Consider the following 11,203-nt stretch of genomic DNA (forward strand, 5'->3'; position numbering starts at 1 on the left):
AGCACTGCCTGCCTTTGTAAATAAAGTTTTATTGGGACATAAAAGAAACAAACCAAACTTTTTCCCCCCACTTAGAACTCCAGCCTAAAGTTCCTAGATCGTCAGAGAAAGAACCGTGCTCATAGGCCCTGTGCCCTGGCCGGGCCTGGGCTCCAGGAACTGCCCCCACAAGGGAATCAATGCTGGAGACAAACAGCCCCTCCCTGTCCCAAGGGGTGGAGTCCCTGTCACACAGACTGTCTCAGTCAGTAATTCAGACCTGTCACTGGCCTTAATGACACGCCCACAGGGACAAGGATTCCCACATCTAGCCGGATTCTGGGTGTAGCCCCTGTGCTCTGGCCGATGTACTGTCTGACTGTGAGCGGACCTGCCTCCTCTCTGAGCCTGGGTTTCCCACTATATGCACAAAGGCCACCCTGTGGGTCCTGACACACCTGTCCCCAGAGGCACCCCTGGAGCATGCGTATCAGAACTTGCCTCCCTTGCTTCTCCTTGTACCTTCCTTGCTGCTCTTCTCGTGTAAAGTGGTTCTTAGAGGGCTACAGATGGAGCTTTGGGGCTTGGTCCTCCCAAGAGAGGTGGGGAGGGCCAAAGAAGGGCAACTGGCTGCCATCTTCTCTTTAACCTCTACTCTGCGGGCTAAACCACGGACTCCAGGGCACCAGCAAAGCCAGAGTCTCAATCTCCCCGTTCATAAACTGACCATAGGCAAGATAATACCCAAGAACCAAATATCCCTGGAGCCCCATGTGCACGTCCCACACACCACCACCACCACCCCATAACCTTGGTGGTAGAAGAGAAGTTCTTCGACCATCGGGCCTTATCACCATTCCCCCCTCCAGTCTCTGTCCGTGCACCCCACCAATGCTAGGGCTCCCAGGGTTGCTCAGAGAACCCACACTCTGCCCTAGACACATATTGACTTCAGGGGTGGAGAGAGAAAGGGACTGGGCAGGGGATGTGGAAAGAGGCCAGCTATAAGAGGGATCCTGGGTCAGTTCCCCTTCCTGGAAGCCAGGCCAGGGTCTTCCTGTTTCCCTGCCTGAGGCTGGAGTTTTAGCCAGGGCCCACGCTCAATACTGGGTCAGGTTGGGCTTCAAATGGGAGCCCGGAATGGAAGACCTCTACAGGCAGGTAGTGACCCACCCCTGAGAAACTGTATCCCAAATCTGTCTCAGGGAGTCTCGTGGGTATCAAAAGCCCACGAGGAAAGGTGTTGTCAGCTGTGAAGTAGGATGTGCTCTGTGCTGGGGCTTTAAGAGGGGCGGGAGGGAAGGCAGCAAGAGGCAGGCCAGCCCCGGCCCGGCTGCCTGGGGTTCAGGTCCCTCCTCAGGCTTAGCAAGCTTCTGAATGCACAATCCCACCCACACAGCCCTCCTTTCCTTGTAAGAACGAGAGCAGTGGCCCTGAGAGGAGGCTCGGACTTCGCCACCAGGCTGCACTCCAGGGGCTGGCAGGAGCCCACCCGGCCCTTCCCAACTACCCACCCCTGCCAAGCCTCAGTGCCCAGCCTCACCCACCTAGAACACGACGCCCAGGCCTGGGGGACAGGGAAGTACCTTAACTGCCTGCCCACATGCGTCTCTCAAAGGCAGCTCTGTAAACAGCCCAGCCATGAGCACTGCCACCTTGACAATGACACAGGTTGTTGACAGTCACCAAAGCCCTGTTTTATAGAGGAGGAAACGGGGACACACCTGAGCTAAGCCTAGCAGGTCTGGCCACTGTCACCTGATAGTCCCTCAAACTCCCTGGCCCCTCCTCAATATCTCGAACCCTCTACTCAGTCCCAAACACTGGCTTAGGGTCCCACTCCTACAGGCACAAACCCAAACTCGGTATGGAGGGGCTGGGCGGGGTAGGTGGAGGGTACCATGGTAGAAGCCCCTTGTTTTGAGAAGCTGGAGTTCCAGGAACTAGGCTAGCACATGGAACGCTGAACAGTCGGCCTTGGGGGGAGCAAAGGAGGCAGGCAGGGGCTACACAGAGGGGCAGGCTGTCCCCATGGTCCCTGGCCACCTCTGTCGAGGGCCTTCAGCAGGGCCATGGAGGCGGGGCTGGTCATTCACTTAGACAAAACTAGAGTTTGCATTCGGACTGCTTTGCCTCCCAGGTGGGGCCTGGTGTGGTGGGCACATTTGCATGTTACCAGGGCAGTGAGAGCCTTAGAAAACCGGCTGAGATACACAGCTGCCCAGTAGCCCGAGACATGTCAGGGGTGCCCCTCTGAGCTTCCAGTGACAGCCCGATGTGAAGCAGGCCCAGGGCAGGCTCCCACTGGGAAGGCCTCTGCTTTCAGATTGGGCTCTCTGTGCCTCCGTGGGCTCACAGGCACCCCACCTTGCACGCTCTCAGGCCTCACCCCATCCTGGAACTTCACAAAGCAAGTGCTAAGCTTGGGATGACTGTCATGAGACCTTCAGACCTTGTGGAGCAACACCCCCAGGCGGTGGCAGGCCTGCCCACTCCATCCCCCAAGAGAGAAGTCTGAGACTAGGAAGGGAGCCAGCTCCGAAGGGCTGAGCCACTCAGTCCGGGGGCCAGAGCTCTTCCCCACATAAGCCAGCTATGCCCAGGAGAACGTTCACAGTTTTCTCTCCCAAAACAAGCTCCTCCTCGGAATCACCTAGGCAAGACCTCTCAGCCTGCCTCAACTCACTGCTTCCCCCTGGGCCCAGGCCCTCTCCCAAGCTGGATGTTTCATAGCTGCTCTGTGCCCTCCCCACCACCCCGGGGCTCCGAGCAAACGCACGGGCAGTGAGGCAGTCCTGTTGCTGCCTCTGCATCCCCCAAGCACTTGGAGGGAGCCCAGGACACAATGATCGTTAGTGCAAGAAATGGCTAAGGAAGGAAAAGGAAATGAACTTGTCAAAACTCCCGGCAAGGCGGAGTGTGGCGGCACAGGGCCATTAATCCCGGCAGGTACTCGAGAGGCAGAAGCCAAAGAGACAGGAAGCTCAAGGCCAGTCAGAGCTGCACAGCGAGTGCAAACCAGTGTGGGCTATTGAGAAAGAACGTGCCTCCACGGCGAAAATAAAATGGCAACGAGCAAACCTGCACAGACATGTAGACAGGTGCAGAGGGCCCAGGCCAGCTCCTGCATCTGGAGAAACTGAGGCGCAAAAAATATACCAGCCCATCAACCCCAGAAGACTCAGAAGCCAGCAGGAATGGCCACCACACCCTCAACCATCCGAGAATAGACCAACCACCCTGATCCATTGAGTAAAAACAAAATTCTGGACACCAGGGACAGTGTGACCCAACATGGGCAGCCCACAATTCCAGTCTCACCTTGGGTACCCCCAGTAAGCAAGTCAGCTCTTGTCTGAGCCGACTTCTACGTCCACTCCAGGTTTCTGTACATCAGACCAGATCAGTGGGCCAAATTTGGGGACCCCCTCCCCAGGCCGCAAAGCCCAACCTGCAGTTCTGGGTCCTGCTACTAAACTAGCTATTTGGTCCCTTTGGCACCAAGGTCCCTCACAACGTAGGCTCTCTCCAAACAGGAGCTACTGCCTATACCAGACAGGGGCAGGGGCTCGGGCACTGGAAGTTCTGTGGCAGCCCACAGCCTGCAGTGCAAACCGGGAGGTCCTGCTCCAGGGCCTTCTTCGTTCCTGCCATCTGGGGTCCAGACAGCTCCTTGCTAGCATTTTTCCAACCCAGCCTGGCTGGCTCTGGCGCAAGTTAGTTGGAGCCACAAAGATCCTATCCTTCAACATCAGCAGGAAACTGGACAGGAGGAAGATACCCAGCCCAGCTCTGCCCCTCCGGCCTCCCTTGCTGGCTGCCCATCCGGCCCCCTCTGACCTGCTGAATGGTGAGAGGGGCAGGTGCCTCTGGGCTGAGCCCAGAAGGGGAACGGGGTGCAGAAGGGGTGCAGCCACTTCTCTGTAGAGGACCCGTTCTCAAACTTGTCTAGAAGCGATCCTGGGCCGGCTGCCTCCCACCAGTTCCTCCCCTCCGCAGCCCCTCCCCTCACTGTCCCTCCCTCCTCCCATGTCTTCATGAAGCCAGGCCAAGAGCCCAGCCAACCCCTCCCCCACCAACACACACACACACACACACACACACACACACACACACACACACACACACCCTACCACAGGGACGGGGCGGTTCCCCTCACAGGCTCCGTCTCTGAGAGCCAGGGACCCCACCCCAGCTCCCCAACCCCCACCAGCCTAGGCAGCTGACCTGAGGAGGAAACGCCTGCTGCCTGACTCACAACCACTACCCCAGCCAGTTACTGTGTAGGCAGCCGCCTGTGGTGCAGACACACAGATGTGAAGCAGCAACAACGTCTCCCATTCTCGAGCCTTGGGCCTCAGTTTCCCTGTGGTGGCTGGGGGTTCTAGAAAGGGCTGGGTGTGGTGGTTCCCACCTTCCCACCTGGCAGACAGAGACAGGCAGATCTCTGTGGGTTCGAGAGTAGCCTGGTCTACACAGCAAGGTCTAGAGCAGGCAGAGCTACGCCGCCGTGAGATCCCGTCTTTAAAAATAAAATTAGGGGTTGGGGATTTAACTCAGTGGTAGAGCACTTGCCTAGCAAATGCAAGGCCCTGGGTTCGGTCCCCAGCTCCAAAAAAAAAAAATTAAAATAAAATTAGCATAAAAAACGACACAGGCACCCCCAGCATGGCACTGTTCTAGCCCTCTGGCAAATGGCACGTCCTGCACCTGCAGCTGGGGCGAGGGGTTCTGCGTAAAACAGGTGTAGCCGGACCTCAAAACTGACATTTGTCCTTAGCTTCCACCCTCTTTATGTAGGGATTAGTGGTGGCTGAGAAACCCGTGTCCCTGGGCTTCAGCTCTCAAGCCTCCCACTCTCGGATCTGTTCCCTCTCACCTCGTTCGGGCTCCACTCTCAGCCCCTGCTTGCTCTAGGTGACCAGCAGGTGCCACCAGGTGTACTCTGTTGGGATCCCAGGCCAGCTGTGGGCACCTGCACCTGCAGACAGGCTACAGCAGGCTCACACAGCCAAAGGGTCCAGGGCAGGGAATGGTCAAAGGGCAGTCCTGAGAAACACACCAGGTCCAAGATCGGCATAACAGCCCAGAAATAGGAACCACTGGGAGTGGTAAGCAAGACCCTCAACTGAGGTAAAGAAGTCAAGAACAGCCTGAGGTGGCGACCACCTCAGAGAGCCCCAAGGATGGGAGAAGGCAGGGGTCACTGGTGGGCAAACAGGCAAACAGGCTTCAGGCATAGCCTCAGTCCGGGCAGACTTCCTTCCCCCAACCTTGGCCGGAAAACCTAACGGTCATGGACGTGGAAAACAACTCTGTTTATGCAGCACAAGAAAGTTGGCTATGTCTGCTCCCCACCTCCTGCTCCAGGGCCCCACTCCCAGGCAGCCCTCACCTGGGAACTCTGTTTACTGCCTGACACCAAACCAAACTGTCAGCTCTAGGTGGAGCAAGCCTGGCTGAGTCAGCAGGGAGCTGCAAGCCGGGGCAGTGGAGACAGAGTGAAGTGGGACGAATGCTGTCATAGAGCAGGTCTCCTGCTGCCTCTGGGTTCTCCTGAGCCTGGCCATCAACCCAGTCAGCCCCCTCGACCCTTGAGGCCCATGGCATAGTGTCTTCTGACTCCCCCTTCTTCAGTCCCTTGTCCCCGCCACCTGAGGATCTGTGATCACCACCCTGAGTCAATAGCCTGAGTCAGGGTCCCACCTCACTGTAGCCAGAGGACCCAAGTCGTCTGCTCTACCTGAGCAGGTCATGATCTCCACAAGAAAGCACCCCAGCTCACGGCACCACTGCACTGACGGCTCGGAGATGACAGGGCTTGGGGCGGGTGACAGTAGGAAGAGCCGGAACTCTGATTCTAGAGGGACCTCATGAGCTGTGCCTCACCCATATCCAACCCAGAGGGGCACACTCGACTCTCAGCAGGCTTCGCCTACCTCGGATCCTAAGGATGCTCACACACCCCCCATCAATCCTTCATCCCACGTAGCAGAGCTCAGTGGTCAGGTTGAGTCTGTGGAGGGCAGTGGACCTCTGCTGAGTCACAGACCCAGGTGACTGGATGTGTCAAGTGACACCCACTGCACGGGCAAGTCTGCTGGAAGCTGCCAGGACCCCAGCCCTGCTCTTTGACAACATGGGAACTTGGCAGTGACCAGACCGGGTGGGGCTGGGGGCAGCTGCTAGTGACTCAGCCACGAGGGCATTCCCAGGGGATGTGTCACAGCACGGCCTGAGTGCTGCTGCCACCCGCCCACCCTCTAGCAAGGCCTGCCAATGAAGGAGCCACCCCAATAGTGGGCTGGCGGCCAGGCATCTGTGATAGGCTGCCCTTCTTCCTCCCACAGAGGGTCCAGCTCTCAGGAAACAAGGACCACTGGGGGATCCAAGAAGGCATGGGGAGGGACAGGGCAACCGGAGCTCAAAGCCTGCAGGCTGGCTCTCACTCTGACCTCAAATCTGCAGGAAGCAGGGGCCCAGACGCCACTGGGAGGGGCTGAGTCACCTGCACTTGCAAAGCCCAGTGTTGGGCAGCCCCGGCTTCGGTCCAGTCGAGGCCCTGAGCTGTCTGAGCCTTTGCTGCCAACATTGTACTGAGGCAGGAAAGTGACTCGAGGTCCCCTCCCCAACCACCTCACAACACCCAGCCACTCTGCCCACCATTGGGATAAAAGGACTAAGTCTACAGCCAGGACCCTGGAGAGAGGCCCGGGCTCTGTCCTCTATTCTCACGTGTCCATGTCTGGGCCAGGTGTGTACCGCAGTGTGCTGGCTGGGGAGGAGTTCTAGCAGCCAGCGGCAGGAGTGGCTGGAAGTGTTTCTGCCCTGTGTGGGGTGTGGGGAGTGGGGAACATGGCCTCCCGCCCTAGGACTTCTGGGCCCAGATCCAACTTTCCGTCTGAGAAAGTGCTTCTGACTATTAAATATTTATCCCAGCAAAGCAGGCAGGCCTTGGCTCCCTTGGCCTGTGACTTCCAAAAAAAGAAAAATAAAGGGAAACCCGGAGGCAGAGGCAGAGAACAGGAAGACAGGGTCCCTGGAGAAATGCCCTTCACAGGATGGCAGCTTCCCTTAGAGTGGGGTCCAAAATTGGGAATTTAATGTTTCCACCTATGACTCTGGTCCAAACTAAGCCTCCCTGGGCTCATGGATACATCCTTCCCTTTGTCCAACCCAACTTCCCCAGCCCCTGTCCCCTGCCCAGATCCAGCCTGGTGAACATAATTACTGTTGCCTGTGGTCTCCCTCCTTGTGGATTTTGAGCCCTCAGTGGCTCATCCATGTATCCAGGCCACTCCCCCTGAAGTTCTGGGACCTCTTGGGTACAGTGGTACCAGCCCTCAGGTACAGAGGGATAAGTGGACAGGCAGAGAATGAGTGGGCATCTCTCACACTGGACATCATCCCTGAGAGTAGGACCCGCCTCCTCATGGGCAGGGAACAAAACTGGTGAGATCTTGGCTTTTTTCTCCCGGGTGGCAGTGTGCCCAGGTAGATAAGAGTCTCACTCTCTCTGCCACAGCTTGAGCCTCTCCTCCCTAGCCAAGCCACCCCAAGCTGCATCTGAAACAGGAACATGTTCAGTAAAGGGTGTGGAGGAGGTCACAGAAGGAAGGACATGGAGGGCTAGAGCAAAGTGCTCCCAGCAGGGGCAGCAACTAGTTTAGGCTGGGACAGAAGAGTCTGTCTAGGCAGAAAGGAGAATAAAGGTCTTTGCACTACAGGCCCAGCCCAGGTGAGGTGGGCACAGGAGGCTGGGAAGCTAGAGGATCCATCTGCCAGCTCAACCTTCCTGTCTACTCTCAATGCCTTTCTTGGCTGATAAAAGCAGATACAGCCTGTGGCTGGCTTGGGGAGGGCAGGATGACGCCCAGTCCTCACCTAAGCCATCCAAATAACTTACTGGGCAGTGGAGATGTACACCTTTAATCCCAGCAGAGGCAGGGGGAATCTCTGAATTCTGGGCCAGCCTGGTCTACAGAACAAGTTCCAGAACAGCCAAGGCTATGCAGAGAAACCCTGTCTTAAAAAAATAGAGCAAGAGGGAGCAAGAGGAAAAGGGAGGAGGAGGGGAGGGAGGGGACTGAGGAGGAGAGAGCAAGAGAGGAGAGAGAGGGAGAGGAGAGGGGAGAGGGGGCAGGGAGGGGGAAGGAAAAGGCAAGAGAGAGGGAAAGGGGGTGAGGGGAAAGAGGAGGGAGGAAGAGTGAGGAGAGTGAGAGAGGGAGAAGCAAGAGAACAAGAGAAAAACATGAGAGGTGGGAGAGAGAGGGAGGGAGAGGAGGAGAGAGAGAGAGAGAGACCCCAACGTCTGCTTTTACTCTCACTTAATTCTAGCAGGAAGTGATCCTGGATGACCTCCATTGCTTCTCCCTCAGAGCCTGTCCCACCATAGATCTATCTGAGCTGAGGCAGGGCTTTCAGAGCCCAGCCCCTTTTGTGTCCTGCCTGGTAGAGCAGGGCAGAGCTGGCATGTGTCCTCACTGGGGTACAGCCCCCTCTCCCTCCTCTGCCCCCTCTCTCTGTCTCTCTGTCTCACGCTTTCCTTCTCTCTCCCTCTCTCTCCTCTCTCCCTCCCTCTCTCCTCCCCTCTCCATGGCAGCCGGCACTCCTGGGCACAAATGTCAGGTCTGGACCTTTACACCTCAACACCAAGGCTGGATGCCTAAACAGTTACCCTGACTCTATTCTCAAGTCACACCCTGGCCCCCAACCCCTAAGAAAGAACATCCAGGTGCCCCCTCATGACGTCACGGCAGCTAGGGGTTCCCAGACCCAGCAGTAGTTTCTTGAAGCGTGCTTTCGGTCAGTGCCTATGCTATGCCAGCCTCATGCAGGTGCAGCATAGGGGCCACAGCTTTAGGACTTTGATTAGGTAATCACTCTGTCACTCTGTCTGAGGCTTAGCTATGTCTCTGGGAAGAAACCCACATGCCCTGAGGGGTGTGACACCCAGCACCTATGGAGGTAAACATGCCGGTCAGGAGTCTTGTGTAAGGTCCATCTCAGTGGGTAAAGGTACTTGGGCATTCCTGGCTTGGGTGTATCCCTATACAGCCCCACTACACCCCACCCACCCTCACCCAATCTCAGGAATGTAAATTCCCAGAACAGCCACCAGGGGGCAACCTCTGCGCAAGATCACTGAGACAGTGGTGGCTCTGCCCTGGGGTGCAGGAGGTGGCAGACAGCCAGGGATGGGCACCAGGGGCTAAGAGACTAGGTATACCTGGCACAGGAGGGCAACTCTGGCCCATAGGGAGTGGACTACAGCTGGAAAAGGCCTAAACCCAATCCTCAACCCTTAGGGAGAATCCTTGGGAAGCATGGATATTCCTGGGTCCCCCGTGCGGGATTGAGGACAATTTAGACAGATCCCTCCAAACCCTTATCCTAAACGTATCCTGCCAGAGCTGCACTAGAGGCCACTGCTCTTACTCCCAGAGAGCAGGTGGACACAAGGAGAAACTGCTCCAAACGAATCAGGGAACCACCAGTTAAAAGTGGGAAGAAACATCCTTGAGTATAGTTGAGTACAGTCTCAGGGGGCGGGATGCAGGATGTGCGGGAAAAGTGGTCCCTAACCTGAACCTAAGAATAAGGAAGCCACTCGGGTAAACTGGAGACAGAACAGCCTTATGTCCTTGGGTCTCCCTCTGGGAGGCCAATCTGTAGTGATGTGGGTCAGGGGCAGCAACAAGAAAGGAGGAAGAAGAGGGGGGCATCATTCTCCCACTGCTAGCTGGACTAGTCAGGGCCCTTGGGCTCCCATCTGTGTGTGGGAGAGTCCCAGCAGGAGGACCCCTGGGATAGCAAAAGCCAGTTCTGGAAGAATCCCAGACCTTGAGCCACATAGGACAAATGGGCCTCAGGGAGGGCTATGGGAGCTCCACTCTGGGTACAGAGGATGGCAGGCAGGGCCACCCCTCTGCATTGTGAACGGCCCCATGGTCAAAACTGTCATCAACTGTTCTCCCCAAAGAGAAGGGTCCAGCCTGTACCACCGCAGAGGGATCTGGCCTCTACCAGTGCAGAGATGGGTCCAGTCTGTACCAGTGCAGCTCCTCTGTCCCCAGTCCCCTGGCCAGTGGTTGGCCAGGTGCCCTGGGTGTGGCCAGACTGCTGCATTAATGACCCAGAGTCTGAAGGACAGTTTCTTGCTACCCCACCCACCCTCCAAGACACCAGAGGTAAGCCCAGGCTAGGCCAAGAACCATCAGGTAAAAAGCACTAGGTACCCATTCTGTCCCAGATGCTCAGTAAGAGGGGCACTGACCATCCTGGGGGGGGGCGGTCAATTCCCCTTGACTGGTGTAACAGGACCCTACTCAGGCCCTTTAGAAGGCCTCAGACTTCAAACCCAGCCCTGCCCCAGCCACACCTAGTTGGTCACCCACACATAGTAGCTACAGTGGATCAGCACAGCGCACAGCCTGTTAGTCCCAACCTAAGTCCTGCTCTAGTCAAAGATGGTCCTCCCAAAAGCAGGTCAGAGGCTAGATCTAGCAGCAGGTCTCCTGGCCCAGGACTGCCTCCTGCTCGCCTTGGGCCTGTTCCGCCCAGTAAGAAGCACACCTGCCTCCAAAGCCGCCTTACTAAGCAAGGGAGCGTCCCAAAGGGTTACAGGAGGCTCGTGATGAAAGGGAAGAAACAGACGGTGACAACCAGAGAGTCCGGCGTGCAGGGAGCCACACAGAGTAATGGAAACCCGAAAAACAAAGTGAGCTAAAGAGATGGGGGAGGTGGGGTGAAAAGCATGAGGCAGGCACAAGTACAAGCGAGACGCAAAGACCCACAGAGCCAGCGAAGGTCCGAAAGCAAGCGAGACCCGCCCGCCCGCCAGCCAGCCCCTAGCTATCTCTCCTGCCCTTCCTGACGCGCGCAGTTTGTCCCGCACTGCGCGGCCCCGTCATGCTCGCAGAGCCCACCCGCCCGAGGGAAGCGGGCTGCAGGCGGGGATGAGGCGCACCGCTGCCGGGGGCTCCGGGCCAGGTAGGCAGCACCACGTGGAAGCAGTCGCACATCTTGGCGGCTAGTGGTGCGGGCCGGCGGCGGCCCTGCGCGTCCAGTCGCGGTCCTGGAGCTGATGCTCCAGGCGAAGGGCGGCGCCCTCGGCCTCGCAACCCGGTTCTGCCGCGGGCAGCCGGGCTGTGACTGCAGCTAACACTTGGGGTACCTCCAGACCTTGGCTCCGGCCCCGCCCTGGCCCGCCCAGTCCGTGCTG

General features: G+C 57.5%; 1 protein-coding gene across 1 annotated transcript in view; it reads right to left on the reverse strand.

Moving 5' to 3' along the window:
• The window catches only part of Ahnak2 (AHNAK nucleoprotein 2), a 38,662-nt gene extending 27,659 nt beyond the window's left edge, over positions 1–11,003 (reverse strand). Inside the window, 1 exon segment of the mRNA XM_032909162.1 lies at positions 10,949–11,003. Coding sequence (XP_032765053.1) covers positions 10,949–11,003 — 55 coding nt within the window.
• Between the last annotated feature and the right edge of the window lie 200 nt (positions 11,004–11,203).

Source organism: Rattus rattus, chromosome 7, assembly GCF_011064425.1.
Source record: "Rattus rattus isolate New Zealand chromosome 7, Rrattus_CSIRO_v1, whole genome shotgun sequence".
Taxonomy (NCBI): Eukaryota; Metazoa; Chordata; class Mammalia; order Rodentia; family Muridae; genus Rattus; species Rattus rattus.